Below are 16799 nucleotides of genomic sequence, written 5' to 3' on the forward strand. Positions count from 1 at the left end.
TAGGCAATAACAAGCCTGAGTGCGAAATGGTCGAGAGAAGTTCTCCGACTGATCGAGGTAGGAGCGAACGTGTAGCTCAGGTACAGAGTACAGAAAATTTCCAAAAGGGCAAGTAACTCCGTGAATTATCCGTTCTGCTTATGTAATGTACAGCCACAAGTCTTTCAATGTGTACTATGTAGTTGACCTCTTCACATCAATCTGATCTGCTTGACTTGACTCAATAAAGGGTGCTTCTTCTCGTAGGAGTTAGCTCCCATACCTGGCTCATTCTCTATTTCTCAGATCCGGCCGTAATCCATCAAACGCCCAAACAGCAAACAATCTCTGCAAAAATTGAATTTTTATCTTCGTTGTGCCTGATTGGTTTATATTCCAGCACGCTAGCCTGTTCTGTCGGAACCGTACTACCGCCTGGCGCTAGTGCTGAGTTTTTGCCGCCCGCCCCTTCCCCTACTTAAAAGATTTGAACTCTTCCTTGCAAAATTTTTGTCTCTCAACGCTAACTCTTTCTTCCTCATTCCTTCCTTGTCTTTGTCGTTTCATCTCTTCTTTCATTAAAAAAAATCTCAGTATTGGTATCTCCCGCGAGATCTCACGACTGACTGTTTTCTTTCGCCAAATCCACATTTCCCAGGTTTACCAGACACATCAGCCTAATCATGTCTTATCGTGGCGGCGGCAGCGGTGGCTACGGAGGTGGCTCCCGTGAATCTTATGGAGGAGGTGGTGGTGGTTACCGGTATGTATTAAAGTCTTCTCGTTCAGACTCGAGAACTAGTTTCTCGACATTGTTGAATAACACTAACACCATTGCAGAGGAGGACGAGGTGGCGGCAGCGGTGGCTACTCTAACGGCGGCCATGGCGGTTCCAACGGCTACAGTAACGGCGGCTACGGTGGAGGTAGCTATGGCGGCAGCGGTGGTGGTGATCGTATGGCCGCACTCGGCGCTGGCTTGAAAACTCAAGACTGGGGTGAGTTTACAGTACCAGATATTAATCGAATGCATCATGCTAACCCGTTCTACTCAGATCTTTCCACTCTCCCCAAATTCGAGAAATCCTTCTACAAAGAGCACGAAGATGTTACAAACCGTTCCCAGAAGGAAATCGATGCTTTCCGCAAAGAACACCAGATGGCTGTCACCGGCAGGAACGTTCCTCGCCCAGTTGAGTCTTTCGATGAGGCTGGTTTCCCTAACTACGTCTTGTCTGAGGTCAAGGCACAAGGCTTCGCAAAGCCCACCGCTATCCAGTCTCAAGGATGGCCCATGGCTCTTTCAGGTCGCGATGTTGTTGGTATCGCCGAAACTGGATCTGGAAAGACCTTGACATACTGTCTTCCTGCTATCGTTCACATCAACGCACAGCCCCTTCTTTCGCCCGGTGACGGTCCCATTGTCCTCATCCTAGCCCCCACTCGTGAGTTGGCCGTTCAGATTCAGACCGAAATCAGCAAATTCGGACGCTCATCTCGCATTCGCAACACTTGTGTTTACGGTGGTGTTCCCAAGGGACCTCAAATTCGTGATCTCAGCCGTGGAGTAGAGGTCTGCATTGCCACTCCCGGTCGTTTGATTGACATGCTTGAAGCTGGCAAGACCAACCTTCGTCGTGTCACCTACCTTGTTTTGGATGAGGCAGATCGTATGCTTGATATGGGTTTCGAGCCTCAAATTCGCAAAATTATTGGCCAGATTCGCCCTGACCGACAGACTTGCATGTGGTCCGCCACATGGCCCAAGGAAGTCCGTCAACTCGCCAGCGACTTTTTGAACGATTTTATCCAAGTCAACATCGGTTCCATGGAACTCTCCGCCAACCACCGTATCACACAGATCGTCGAGGTTGTTTCAGACTTTGAAAAGCGCGACAAGATGATCAAGCATCTCGAGAAGATCATGGACGACCGCAAGAACAAGTGTCTTATCTTCACTGCCACCAAGCGTGTTGCCGATGAAATCACTCGCTTCTTGCGCCAGGATGGATGGCCAGCATTGTGTAAGTTCTATTCGTTATGTACAAATGACCTTTTACTAATCTTGAACAGCTATCCACGGTGACAAACAGCAAAACGAACGTGACTGGGTCTTGCAAGAATTCAAAAACGGAAAAAGTCCCATTATGGTCGCTACTGACGTGGCTTCCCGTGGTATTGGTATGATTACAACCTAACTCCCCTTCCCTTCCTGTCTTCCTCTGTTCTGCCGTTGGCAGATTTGATATGCTCGACTCTGTCGAGTTCTAACCCGTAGTGACGTCGTGTGACATATGGCACGGTGCCTTTTCTCTCTTCAGACATGTTGGTCGACATGACCAGTCCAGGCTTTTTCGGGTTCGACCTTACTGGCTCCAGCCAGGAGGACCTTGGACTCACAGTGCAGTTTAGCGGATTTGCTCATTTGCTTTCCAGGCTCTTTATTCATCTCCGGGATATTTTTAGAGTTGCGGAAAGTTTTATCGAATCTCGGTGAAGCTGCATCATATCCAAGGTCACTCAGGACCGTGAACATTGCCAGCCCATGGGCTTACTGAATTAACTTGGTGACGATCCAAGAGAGGAGTGCATCAAGTCTTAGTCTTCGCGCGACTGACCAGGGTCCAGAGGTCATGCCGCTTGAAATGACTGCGTTGTTTGCTAACCTGTGTAATTCTTAAGATGTTCGTGATATCACTCATGTGATTAACTATGACTACCCCAACAACTCGGAGGACTATGTTCACCGTATTGGTCGTACTGGCCGTGCCGGTGCAAAGGGAACGGCCATTACGTTCTTTACCACTGACAGTGAGTTCCTTTCTTATCAACCCCTTTCCTTTATAGCATGCTAACTTCTTCCAGACTCCAAGCAGGCTCGTGATCTCGTCACCATCCTTAGCGAGGCCAAGCAGCAGATCGATCCTCGTCTGCAGGAGATGGTTCGCTACAGCGGTGGCGGCGGTGGTGGCCGAGGTTGGGGAGGTGGCCGTGGTCGTGGTGGCTGGCACCGTGGCGGCGGCGGCGGCGGCGGTGGTGGTTACACTGCTTCCAACTCGGCTCCTCTTGGAAACAACCGACGCTGGTAGACGAGTTGCTTCCGTATTATCCTTCCAACGTAAAAGATTATCGACACTATTCGACCGAACGTTATTCGGAAAAAGGCGTTTTGCAGGGTTATTTTGTTTATGATAGACTGACTGCTTTCTGTTATAGCACATGCGGTTTTTGCCGATCGGCTTGTTAATTTAGATTTKCACAATGCAAGTAATACTTATCAGCTACTCTAGCTCTAAAGCGATCTGAAACGTAGTGTGTACTTCAGTTGAGGGTAGTGGATGCTCACTAGATGTTAGTTCAAGTGCTAGACGTAGTCCAAGCATTCCAACGTTGAAATTTAAGCTATAATGCTAATATTAGCTAGGCCTAGCAGGTGGACATGGGCAAGTGAACAGCTAGTTGACTGTGCTGCAGGTGGCTTTGGTGTTCCAGCTTTCGAGAATACCAAACATGCACAGTCACGAACACTAGCAGGCACTACCTAGGTATAACATGAAGCGAGTCCGGTAGTTGACGTTAATCATGTATCTAGAAATTAGGTGGCTTATATATAGTCTGTACCACTCGACTAGTTCTATACGTAGGTACACTTCGATGTACAAACTCGAATGTATACATATATATATATATATATATCCTAGAACGCACGAAGAACATGCATGGAAATTTCAAGTATCACCTGTACCTAGATACTTTCGACACAGTCCTGAAAAGTAGTAGAGCACGTCTCGATGCACGTTCTAGTCGAGTAGTACGGCTAGATACTAGTGAGTTGTTGAGATCAGATTGGTATGCATGGTTTCTTGGGCTAGTTAGTCGGTTAGTGTTTGGTTCGAGAGGTGTTTGTGCGACGTTGAGCACATGGTCCTACTAGTAAACTACCGGAATAGTGTTTAGGTATGGGGGTGGAAAGGCAGTGTAACGATTAAAAGCTTAGTTTGTCTGATTAATTTGCTACTTTGATTGTGCATATACGTACGTACATATCTACTTTTGAGGGAAGAGGTTGATATACTTGTCTGTACTCAGTAGGTAACTTACTAGTATGTAAAAGCAAAATAAGAAAGAACCGGACTGTTTACTATGTAGTACTAAAGACCGGACGGTCTACCCGCTGGCCTGCCCACTTCCCTTAGTCTCTCTACCCACTGTACATACGAGCAGTCTCTCCAGAGTACACTCAAGCGACGTCGAGCGATTTCATACATGCACAGCAATCCGTACATGGCAATTCACCGCGAGGGAAAAAAAAAACAAAATAAACTTTCAGTGCTGACCGACACCACATATTACTCCGTCGTCAGTTGACAATCAGTCTCTGCCTCCCTGAAACCTCGCAGGTCCAAAAAAAGAACGGAGAAATTGTTAGGTTTTATCAAATCCGAATACGTACAGCCAGAAGGTGTATGAGGCCATATCGAGCCAATCAGAACGGTACATTTCCCCTCATTTGTTCGATTTTGTGTTGCTTTTTCTGTGGACGTGAGAGTCACGAAGAGAGAGATTGAATGGATTTACTTGCCTTAAGAAGATAAGGAGCGGAACATGCCGTCTGTAGAGTTTGCTTGTGGTGGACTTGTGGTGGCCCCATGGGTCGCTGGTTTACTAGGTTTACTTGGTTCACTACTGTTGATAAGGACATCTCCACTCGAAGGGTAAATTCACTGAATTGGGAGTCATGCTCTACACTCGAACAATGATGACAGTTGGTTCGTATTTCGGTACTTCGGCAACGCGATTGACGGACGGACTGAGTGCTAGCACAAGCAAGTGCAAGGTTAAGGGGCTTTAGGCTTTTGTACACGTCTCGTCGCTCTCCACCGTCCGGAGTTACGGAGATAGCTAGCCAACATATGCTCTGCAGACTATGTAGTATGGAGGACAATGGAAGAACGAAGGAGAACGAAGGAGAACGAAAATAGAATCGTCAACCTTGGTTCAGCGATAGACTCGATGGAAATGAAAGTATATTCTATTGGAATCAAGTGCATTGTATTGAAGTACTTTCCTATTCGATGTACAAATAGATTAAACGACCGATCAGTGATGATCGGTGACTTTCCGTGTATCGTTAATACCGTATTGGCCGGAGAAATCCCGCTGCCAGTGCCAACAGTGCCAGCCGCGCCAAGCCGTGCAATACCCTGCCTTCTTGGGACAGGTTGAGCATACTACACACTATACTATGTGTGTACTATGTGTGTGTACGTACTCGGGGAGATATATGCACTTGAACAGCATGCACGAAGCCCAAAACAGCATCGACTTGCGGTCCGTCATTTCGTCCTGCTATCTGACTGGCGCATCTACACCCGAAAACCTTCGCCCTTCGCCTTGTCACTTGTGGCCGGAGTGGATCTTCATTGATACGTCGTGCTTCACGAGTCAACCGCGGTTCTGTACTTCAATTCATTGTTGTGCCATAGTATGTACTAATCCCGAATACGATGATCTTTGCGTATATGTGCACTGTACATAGTACGGTAGACGCGGAAAGATATGCAGCGATCCACAGTTCATATTTGATGTACGGACAACGCTCCGTGCCAGGCTGCCTTTGTCATTGCGCAGCCCGCTGTGTAGTGTGTACCCGAAAACCGGAATGCACTCGATGCTACCTTGTCTGGACATAAGTGCCTTACTGCTACCCCATACTCGACCTGCAGCGTCCAGCCGTGTACTATTATTCAACTCGCAATCTTATTCCTTGAAACTGTCAGAGTATCGAGGTCGAAATACATGAGCAAGGTTCTGAACGTGAGGAGATGAGGTGATAGGCTAGCCCCATTGCCATACATAGCACGCCAATCAGAGAGGATGACGGATCAGGCGTGGCACATGATCGGTCTTGGGTCCACTAGTATTTGTGTTACAATACATAACATAGCATGGCCTGGTTGGCACCGAGTCTTCCACAGATCTCTTGGGACTTCTTGTCTTTGCGTATACTATGTATTAATGTCGGATTGTAGATGTCGCAAAATCAAAGATTGTTTGTACTCTACCACATACCTGTAGTAGATACAATCAATCTATCAATGACATCGAGCGGTGAGCCTTTCGCCCACTCACTATGTTATCAATCACCAAATAATGGGGCCAAATGATCAGTGACAGTCTACGCACACAGTCTAGATCTCATGATCATCATCTCACTATCCCACTCCGTGCGGACGGATAGCACCAGTACGGACTCCCGGTCTCCGCGGCACATTGCCTTGAGTCTTGACCTTTGGGCCTTGGGGCCTGACAGACGTCCACTCTCCAATTTCCCTGAATTATTCCCTGTCGATAGTAGCGCCAACTTTAAGTTAGCTAGAACGTCGGTAGATGTCAATTCGCGTTCTTCCAGGCTTATTATTTCTAATACTTTGCATATTATTACTGCTGCATGCATAAGAGATACCGGGCCACCCAAACTCTCAAAGAGGAGTGTTGAGCCGCTGCCCCCACTCGTTGGTGTGTTCAGGTCAGATTGTACGAGCCAATCAGCTGGGGTAGGCGTACACAATTTGGATGAATTGGGGAGATGCATACGTACGACTCTTCCATTTTCATTGTTACGCTGCGACTTGTCAAGGCATTGTTCCGCTGGATAAGGGGTCCGGGGGTATTTCGGTCGCAGGGAGGGTTGTTCACGTGCATATGCTCACGTAGTATGTATCTACAATTGCCGAATGTACAGAGTACAGAGTACATTCGTCGATGTTCGATGTTGAATATCATGACATGGTATGTGCTTGGCTATGAGACTAATTGTAGACTAGACATATCCAGCTAGCACGAATGACTCGGCGCGTGCTAACCTCCATGATCATATCGATTCAGATTCCAGTCTGGCATAGACGGATCTCCACGCAGATTGTGGCTAAGTGGCTTCTATCTCCCCGCCCCTTTTAGCACTCACTGATTACTAGTACGTAGGAGGAGTGATTACAGGGTTCTCCTAGTGTCGCAGTCCCTGGTCATTGAGACTTTGGACTCCCTGATAGCCACCAAATGCTATCAGTGCTGACTGTAGTTCTGGTCGATTGAAAATCGCGGGAACAACCTGCGAGTCAGGCAAAACACTCGGCCCCACTTCTGGTACTCGAGGTGAGCGAGTCCTGGCCTGTGATTGGTGGAGGAATGTCTCGCGCCAGACCCTTTCGTAATTACGAGGATGATTAAACCATCTCATCAAGTATCAATCACGGATCTCGATTGCCGGAATGTTCATCTCGCTACGGAGCACCTTTGTTGTGATTGCCATACTATGTGTACATACTATGTAGTACATGCTCTGCAAGTACGCATGCTCAAGTACTCGTGTCTGCCGATACCGCTAAAAACACGTTCCTGACTTGCCTTTGCACTATGCCCTTTTATGATAAGCGACGGTGACGGTGGACGGGASGAGCCATGAGCCAGGCGTAACCTAAGTCCGTAGTTCAGGCCGTCGCTAGTTTAGCTGGAAATTTGGGGCGCTAGGGGAGTTAGCTGTAGCTTGCTGAGTTAGTAGCAGACTAGGCAAGGCTGGATCTGTATCACCACCATGCAAGATACAGACTCTAATTGTGTAGAACACAATCGCATTCAGACTCGAGATGGTTGACGATATTCGTAGAGGAGAGATTATTTATGTGCAAACAATCTGCCCATAATAGGCAAACAATACGTCGGAGGCGCCGGTATGGTACAAGCAGTATTTTACTTTTTGTGTACGATAATACCGGTTACCTCCTTCTTAGTAATCAACATCCAAGGCCCTTTCCCCCTCGCTAATTATTCTCGCGCTATTTTTCCTTCACTAAGCCACCTACCTTTAACATCTCGCGCATCATCCAGACAGCTCTCTATCGCGTCTCCTTCATCATTTCTCCTTCCATTTGACAGAACTGCTGTCTCTCGTTATCAGCGACCGTCACGTCACAGCGTAAACAGTTCATCGCGTGTCGACTAGTGTACGCGCCGTCACCGCTTCCCCGACCTGCGCTACGCCCACTTGATCACTAGCCCGCTGCCTAAGCCATCTTCAGCAACTCCCTAACCTCGTTGGTACAAGTGTCTACGACGCTGTCATCTCATCCACAGCCTAGCACTACGTATTACCGGTCCATCTCGGCACCAACGCGGGAGCTCCATTTACTTAGCACAATACGCCCTCGATACATACATACCATCGGTGCAGCGTGCTTCGCCCGAGTCGCGGGTGCCGGACTCCATACCACACTCCTAGGAGAACAGAACGTCGTTTGTTATCGCGTGTGCGCACTGCAGCTACGGCAGTAAGACACCCACTTTTATTCTCCTCGCATTGACGTATCATCACGCCTCCCCTCATTGTATTCGCCCGCCTTGCCACTTGTGCTTGAAACGCGCCATTCTGACTGGTTTAGAAATTATACACTCGATACCACACCTGCGATCCTTCTGTCGCTTTCGGGGAAAGCGCCGTGCAGGTGTTTGCTTTTTCCCAGTCTACTGAGTCTAGGGTCCACGCCCAAGAGACAAAACAGTTCACTGACAAAAAAAGAAAAGCGCGTCGCGGCAAAGCGAAAATTCTAGGGAAGAGAGTTTGTCCGCCAAGCCAAGCCAACATCTCCCGCCTTTGAACCGCCCGTGCGTGGAAAAAGCAGCAAAAGAAGCAGCAAGCAGCAAAGAAGAAGGCCATTGTGGTGTGGCGATCATCTTTCAAATACGGAGTAGACTGTCCACTGCTTGTCGAAACTGTGAACAGCTCGTCCATCTTCCATTTTTACTTTCAGACAAAAATCATTTCATCACTGTGGGGCCCGCACCTTCGTTGGCCAACCTGCTACGCTTGCGCCGCAAAGAGATATTACTGCTCCGCTCCAGCGTCAGCGTCCACCAGCAAAACGAAGGGAACCGAACAGCCAAATCCTTTAATATCCCGGATCGCCTCCAGTAAGAAAAAAGCGCCCCTTCAACACCAATTCCCGCCACCCAATCACCGCCCCGTGTATTATCCTCAAGCTCCACGCGCAGAAATTATCTCCACCGTGCCCACGGATCCCACGAGGCCTGAAGTTGCATTTGTCTCCTTTCTGCGTAGCCAACAGCCAATCCGTCTGAACTCTGAACGAACCAGCCAACAAGACAAAAAGCGAGCCAAAAACCCACTTCGCTTCTTCGCTTTCCCCTTTTTCTCCAAGTGTATCCGTCGACTTGGCCACGCCATCGCACCTTTTTTAGCCTTTTAGGGCGAAAATTACAGTACCAAAGTCAGCCGATTCCAACTTTTTATCTCCCAGCATTCATAATTTCACGCTACTGTCCGTGGGACCTGTGAAAAATCCCGAATCCAGTTACCCTCGACCAGCTTTGTGCCTTTGGACCAGTTACCTATCCAGGATCAAGACCCGGCCTCATTTTCAGACTTATCCCACTCTCGGTCAAGCCCATTTTTTTTTCTCGTCTCCCGCTGGGTACCTTTCCCCCCTCGTGCTGGTACAACACTACAGTAGCACCAACACTACGCCGGACTAGTACAAAGTTCTTCGCCCMCCCGCCGCAAACTACGTACATTGCGAAGCGTTTCCGTCTGGTCTGTTCAGTGGTCACCCTAAAAAAGGCGACTAAAGTCGATTAAGCCTCGCTGCTTTTCCTCCCCCAAAGAGAGGATCCGAAGGCTCGTTATCACAACAAATCGCCTGTCGTCCGTGCCTTTTTAGACTGGCGACCGCGTCGAATCACCCGAGCTTGGTTTAAATCCCCATCAGACAGCGTTTGTCTTGTCGTGAGCCGTGAACGCTTGTTTTTGCCATCGCGTCTGTTCTAGTTTCTTAGTGACTTTCGCGTTTGTCAAAACACCACAACGACGTATCTCCATTTTTGGTAGCTCTTGTGGCACGGTCAATTGGGGACGCTCGATATAAGCATTAGCTTATTTCTACGCGATTGACGCTTTTTGAAAGGTACGCGCGTGTTGCTTGTCTGGCGAGTTTTTGTTTCTACAAAGATATCAAAACGCCTCGCCGAGCAAGAGCTTGATTTGAGCAAATTGTTAAAAGGCCTTCATCTGATTACGCGCAATCAGGTTTGCCATTCTTTGATCACCACTTAATCGTCGTATTATTCTGAACCTCGACTTCAGAATTATTGCAACGCTCGCAATCCGATCGCCGCACGCACCGCGAAACTACATCTCGACTTTTGTTCAGCCCGCATACACATACACGGTGCGCTAGCCATGGCTCAAACAACTAGTTCGTCTACCACAAACCTGAACGATGGGAAGAATGATGACCATCGCAATCAGTCGAACCTAAAGTCTGACGCGGACCTGCCTATAGATCCATCCATTGCGGCCTCAAGCCCAACTTACCCTCCACCTTATTCGCCCTACCAACCCCAGGGCCACGACATGTCTCAATACCAGGGACACCCGCCCCCACAAATGTATGCGCGCCCAGAGTGGTCGCATGGCTATCCTCATCAGCAGCATGCCATGCAGGGTCCTTATAGCTCTCCTGCTCCTCCAACGGTTGGTTCTGCCTCCCCTGCTGCGACTGCAGGTCCGCGCCCAGGTCAGGTACGTTCGTTTGGTTTGGCGCACGATCTTTCTTTACTGTCAAATGAAAAGGAGAAAAAGTCGAAGTGAAAAGAGAAAGGAAAAAACCCTGTCAAATCAAATAAACGATCGTGCATGTCATCTCCTGGGGCGGACCATTGCCAGAAGAAGTTTCTAGTTTCTTCCTGGCATGGAATGCAAAGTCGCGTCTTTCCACCAATTTCTGACCTGTAACTAACAACTCACGTGTCTTTCTAGGTATACTCATTCGTTCCCATTCCCGGTGCTCAGCAGCACAAACGCCCGCGTCGTCGTTACGAAGAGATTGAGCGTATGTACAAATGTGGGTGGAATGGCTGCGAGAAGGCATATGGTACACTGAACCACCTCAACGCGCACGTTACCATGCAATCGCACGGCAATAAGCGAACCCCTGAAGGTATGTTTTATTCTCTTTTCCAGTTCTGCTTTCTACCCTCGCTCGTAATTATAAATCGTGGACGCGATGTTGGTGGTCGAATCGGCGTATCTGGTGCTAGTCGCATTGTGCTCAAAGGAGGCTAGTGTGACGCCCGCATACTTAGTCGGGTTACACAGCTAGAGCACGCGGCTATCGCAGTAGCGTTGACACCGGCGTCAACGTTAATTTAGACTTGCACAACCTCAACTTTCCTGTCTTGTACTAGACTGTTGCCGTTATTCAATCACCACTCCCGCTTCCTTGTGTGTTGGATTGTCTTTATGTCGGACTCGACTAACACCTCTCAATAGAGTTCAAAGAAATCCGCAAGGAATGGAAGGCTCGCAAGAAGGAAGAGGAGAACCAGCGCAAGGCTGCAGAGGAGCGGGAACGTCAGGCTGCTGCCCAAGCTCAGGCACAGGGTGGTCCGGTCGAGGGTGGTGCTCCCACTGACCCTCAAGGAGGCCAACCACCCAGCTACGCCGGCGGCGTCCGACCTCAACTGCCTCCGATCGGCTATCAGCCTGCTGAGAATCAAGTCCCCGGTCAATACGCTCCTGGTGGTGCCGGCGGCATAGTCTACCCTCAGGGTAACGGCCAGATGTACGGCAGTTACCCTCACTCGCCGTACCAGAACAACCAGGTGTACCAGCAACGTAAGTAGCTGCTCGCCATCTCAAGTTGACGTCTTCTCTTGCCTTCGCCTTGGATCAATATACCAGAGCATCGCAAATTGGACCACGGATTAATGTTGCAATACATCGTCTCGCATTCCTGGGGCTGACGGCTGATTCTCATAGCCCCAGAAAACCAATCTCGCAATTACCAGTGAGACGAAAGAAGAAGAAAAAAATAGAAGGCAGTCTCTTACTGTTGTATCACGTATCATCCATCTCCCTCATTACTCACCGGACAAACGTTTCTACCATGATATTTTTTTTTTCTTTCTTCCTGCCCTTTTTGATACTCGATTCCTGTGCATCTTATCCTCGACCTTGATATGCCCTCGTTTGTCTCTTGTTGATTCTGTTGAAAGATGTTCATTTTATTTTATGATACCACACCTCTGCTGGCTTCGGTTGAGTCTCCTGTTTTAGATGGAGAAGAGGAAATGGGTTTGAGTCGACTTTTCTCTTTTTGGCCAGCTCGTTCCGTCTATTCTATTTTTTCTCTTTCTACCTTCCACATACCTGAAATAACGGCAAGAAATATCGAGTGAAGAAATCGAGCACAGAGTGAGGAAACGCGAAAAGGAAAGAGAAAAAAGGGATTGATTGATTGATTGCTTGCTTTGCAAATGAATATTACATCTTGCTTTTTTTTTGTGAATATTGGCGTTGTTTTGTTTCTTATATGTGTTGTATTTTTTGTTCATTTTGCTACTCTGCCATGTTATGTATGTTTGTCTGCTACGCTGAGAATGGACCTTCAAGCTCCATACCAATTGATTACGTTCCACTCATTTATTCTCGCGCAGTCGATACATCGCGTCAAGCGTACGGACGTAGTACTACTAGTAACATATCTCGAATCCAATGCACCCAACCCTAATCAGAATCCTATTCCCCAGGATACGTACGTGCGTACGTACGTAGTACCCCGAGTACTAGTATTGACAGTGTACCGGAGAATAAACCACCCTAGCCCTTTGCACTAGCCCGAATCGGATCCCGGTTCGTCCTGCTTTCCATATTTTTGACTCGAGAAGCTAAAATAGTGAAATCTCTAAATCGTAACGAATGCTTGGTCCCAGCTTGAGTTCAGATCTTCGAGTAAAGGAATGGACGTGATTGATTGGTTGATCTAGAGTGGTAAATTGGTCATGTGATCACGCGTGCCGTTTTTCGCGATCATATACGATTCGTCGCCTTAGTTGACCATCCCTTCTTTTCCTTGAAACACATTTTGGATCGAGATCGGAAAGGGCATGAGTTATTTGTTTCTTTACGAAAAATGATATGTCTGCGCTCGAGGAGAGGGAGCAGCAGCAGGCTGCGCCATCACCAATCGTAATTAGTGATGACCTGATTGATCCGGCCTTGAGAGCAACCCCATCCAGTATCACCGAAGCACCATCCAACAAACCCAGAAAAGGATCTTCGTCGTCCACGAGAGGGCGAGGAGGAGCACGCGCCAAACGCAATACCGCCAATGCAAAACAGCTGGAGCAGCGAAAACCCTCCCAGCCATGGCCGGACGCATTCAAACGACTTTCCCAAACCCATCGCGCTCTGAATCTGGTATACACATTCTGCTGCACACGGAAACATCTCGCAACTACCTTTGAGACGATCAAGACGGCTGTTCAAGCTCAGATGGGTGGTCGCGAATTGTCGGTTGAGGATGTCGCTAGGATCAAAGTGTTGATTCCCAAGGCTGTCAGGTTTGAGTATGTTGATGAAGGCGTTCTTGAAGTTCTAGGTGTGGGGGAAGATGCGAGTCAAGGCGGCGGGAAGAGGGATGAATATAAATGGATGAATGCGAAGAGTGCGAACCTGGGTGGAGGGTTTATTCCCGAGGAGCATTCTTTCACTACTACCACTGCCACCACTACTGGTGCGTTCACCCAAAGCAGGGATGATGATTTACCGGAATCCAGAGATGTGTTACTCTTCGAGTTTGTGGATGAAGATCTCAAACGGCAGGTTCAGCATAGCAAGACCGGGGAACCAACACGACCCACCAAGCGACTGCGAAACGATGAGCTGAAAATGCCGGTTTATAGTCAGAAGCAAATGGTCAACTTGATTGAGAAAAGAAATAAGAAATTCTCGGACGCTATTGATGCGTTTCTGGTCAAGTGCGAGGATGAGGGTGCAGATCCAGTGGAGAGTTTGGAGAGTGAGAAGATCATACCATCTCCACCGGTGAAGAAAGAGTCCGACACTCCAATCAAGGGAAAAGTACCAGATGTGATACCGAAAGAACGGAAACCGATTGCGGAGATTATTGCAGATATCAAGGAAATGGATTGGTATACAGCTCAAATCGTCCCTGACGGACACAGAGTGTTCGATCCGCAGCCTCCTGTGTATGGAGATTTGAACTTTCAGCTGTCGCAGAATCTGGTAAATGCGCTTTATAATACCAAGGGAATTACGCAGCTCTACTCGCATCAAGCGGAAGCTATAAACAATCTATATGAAGGTCATCATGTCATTGTCTCGACATCGACGAGTTCGGGAAAGTCCCTTATTTATCAGATCCCGATGCTTCATGAGCTTGAAAGGGACCCCAACAGTAGGGGGATTTATATCTTTCCTACCAAAGCTCTTGCGCAAGACCAGCGGCGCAGTATGAAAGAATTACTCAATTTCATGGAGGGTTTGGAACATGTGATAGTCGAGACATTTGATGGAGACACGCCCATGAGCGAACGAAACACGATCCGTGACGACGGACGAATTATTTTCACGAATCCCGACATGTTGCATGTTACCATCCTTCCGCAGGAAGGCTCGTGGCGTACTTTTCTGCAGAATCTGAAATTCGTTGTCGTCGATGAGTTGCATGCATACAACGGGCTGTTTGGCTCTCACGTTGCATTTGTCATGCGACGACTGCGAAGAATATGTGCGGCAGTGGGCAATCGCCATGTCAGATTCATCAGCTGTTCGGCGACAGTGGCTAATCCTGAGGACCATTTCAGGACCATTTTCGGGGTTGAAGACGTTCGATTGACTGATTTTGATGGCTCGCCTGCAGGACGAAAAGAGTTCATATGCTGGAATACGCCGTACAAGGACCCAAAGGATCCCACCTCTGGCCGAGGTGATAGTATTACCGAGACTGCGCGTTTGTTTTGTCAGCTGATCCTGCGCGGTGTTAGGGTGATCATTTTTTGCAGGATTAGAAAACAATGCGAAGTTGTTCTGGCAGCAGTGCGCACCGAATTCCAGACACTGGAAAGACCAGAGGTAGCGAATCTGGTTATGGGTTACCGTGGCGGCTACAGTCCACAAGACAGGCGCCAAATCGAAAGAGAAATGTTTGACGGAAAACTCATGGGCATTGTTGCCACGAACGCACTCGAGCTAGGAGTTGACATCGGCTCTTTAGATGCGGTTATAACGCTCGGATTCCCTTTTTCGATTTCGAATCTGCGCCAGCAAAGTGGACGTGCAGGTCGACGAAACAAAGATTCACTATCGGTCCTGATTGGAGATGGATTCCCGACTGATCAGCACTATATGGCCAACCCAGACGAGATATTCACTAAGCCGAATTGCGAGTTGCAGGTCGATTTGACTAATGAACTCGTGCTGGAGGGCCATGTTCAATGCGCTGCGTTCGAGATGCCACTCAAACCAGAAGAGGATAAAGTCTATTTTGGCGAGCAGCTTGAAGAATTCGCATCTACTCGACTTATCAAAGACTCGCTAGGGTATTACCATTGCAATGACCGATTTCGACCAAAACCGTCGGATTTTGTGTCCCTTCGTGACATGGAAGATAGTTCCTTTGCCGTCATTGATATCACCCACAACAGGAACATAGTACTCGAAGAAGTGGAAACATCGCGGGCATTCTTTACAATCTACGAAGGCGGAATATTCATGCACCAAGGTCAAACCTATGTTGTCCGTGAACTCAACCCGGAAAAACGTCTTGCACGAGTTGTCCAAGTTCAAGTAGACTGGAACACCCAACAGCGCGACTACACGGACATTGATCCCATCGAAACAGAGGCGATCCGCCACATCGGCCGGACTGCTAGAGCATACTACGGCATCATTCAGATCCATGCTGTCGTTTATGGCTTCTTCAAGATCGATAAACGCGGCCGCGTCCTTGACGCCGTTCAAGTCGATAATCCGCCCATCGACACGTTCACGAAGGGTATGTGGCTGGATGTTCCTAAACGCGCATTCGAGATTTTAGAATCCCGAAGACTCAATATTGCAGCTGCCATACACGCCGCCGAACACGCAGTCCTGTCCCTGTTCCCAACCTTCATCATCTCCTTACCTGGCGACGTCCGCACAGAATGCAAAGTCGCCAAAAAGGAGCTCGGCAAAAACCTCAAACGAGCGAACGAAGCCACCACCACCACCAACGAAAACACAACCCGCCACCTCCGCATCCAAACATCATCAACCCGCTCAGCCACCGTCCCCAAATCCTCATTTGCCAGAAACAAGAACCCTGCGGAAGAGATAGAACCCCCTCATCGTCAACGACCAGCGCGTCTAACCTTCTACGACACCAAAGGCGGCGCCTCGGGGTCTGGTATTGCGCTCAAAGCCTTTGAATTTATCGACTCGCTACTTGTGCGTGCCGTCCGACGCATCGAGGCGTGTACGTGCATCACGCCCCAGGGCTGTATAGAATGTGTCTGCGACGAACGCTGCAAAGAACGTAACGTGGTCATGAGCAAAGCCGGGGCTGGGGTGGTACTGAAATGCTTGCTTGGTCGAGAAGATGAGATTGATATCGACGCTTTGCCGTGGGGCGAAGATCCGTATTATGATATCAGTGAGCAAGGGGCTGGCGAAAAGGAGATTGTGGGTGGTTACGAGACAGTTGTGTTGGCGAGGGAGGTGAAAGTTAAGGATGGTGTAAAGATCTACACTTAGCATTTCATCTTCTAGATTGCTTTGTATATAATGTATTATAGTGATCAAATGATGTACCAAGATATGTTAGCCCCGAAAGGAGTAATGTTCATACTCAAAAAGTCCAAAAGAAGTCCAAACCCAACACCATGCCCATAAGTAATGTATCCGATGATAATAATCAGTAGTCCACCCACCCAAGTTCAACAAACACCCAAATCTTATCAAAAGA

At 48.3% G+C, this 16799-nt stretch overlaps 3 protein-coding genes across 3 annotated transcripts; all 3 read left to right on the forward strand.

Annotated features, from left to right (window-relative positions):
- Positions 1–662: 662 nt before the first annotated feature.
- On the forward strand, positions 663–3068 carry BHQ10_006180 (uncharacterized protein; the record flags this gene model as incomplete). Its single annotated transcript, XM_040878738.1, has 6 exons — positions 663–742; positions 820–977; positions 1035–2003; positions 2053–2160; positions 2662–2790; positions 2845–3068. 6 exons carry the CDS (start codon positions 663–665, stop codon positions 3066–3068), a joined length of 1668 nt encoding a protein of 555 aa, XP_040734684.1.
- Positions 3069–10231: 7163 nt separating this feature from the next.
- BHQ10_006181 (uncharacterized protein) lies at positions 10232–11676 on the forward strand (the record flags this gene model as incomplete). The annotated part of the gene is made up of 3 exons (XM_040878739.1): positions 10232–10573; positions 10811–10991; positions 11324–11676. 3 exons carry the CDS (start codon positions 10232–10234, stop codon positions 11674–11676), a joined length of 876 nt encoding a protein of 291 aa, XP_040734685.1.
- A 1294-nt stretch (positions 11677–12970) lies between these two features.
- On the forward strand, positions 12971–16588 carry BHQ10_006182 (uncharacterized protein; the record flags this gene model as incomplete). The annotated part of the gene is made up of 1 exon (XM_040878740.1): positions 12971–16588. One exon carries the CDS (start codon positions 12971–12973, stop codon positions 16586–16588), a length of 3618 nt encoding a protein of 1205 aa, XP_040734686.1.
- Between the last annotated feature and the right edge of the window lie 211 nt (positions 16589–16799).

Source organism: Talaromyces amestolkiae (genome assembly GCF_001896365.1).
Source record: "Talaromyces amestolkiae strain CIB chromosome Unknown scaffold11.1, whole genome shotgun sequence".
Taxonomy (NCBI): Eukaryota; Fungi; Ascomycota; class Eurotiomycetes; order Eurotiales; family Trichocomaceae; genus Talaromyces; species Talaromyces amestolkiae.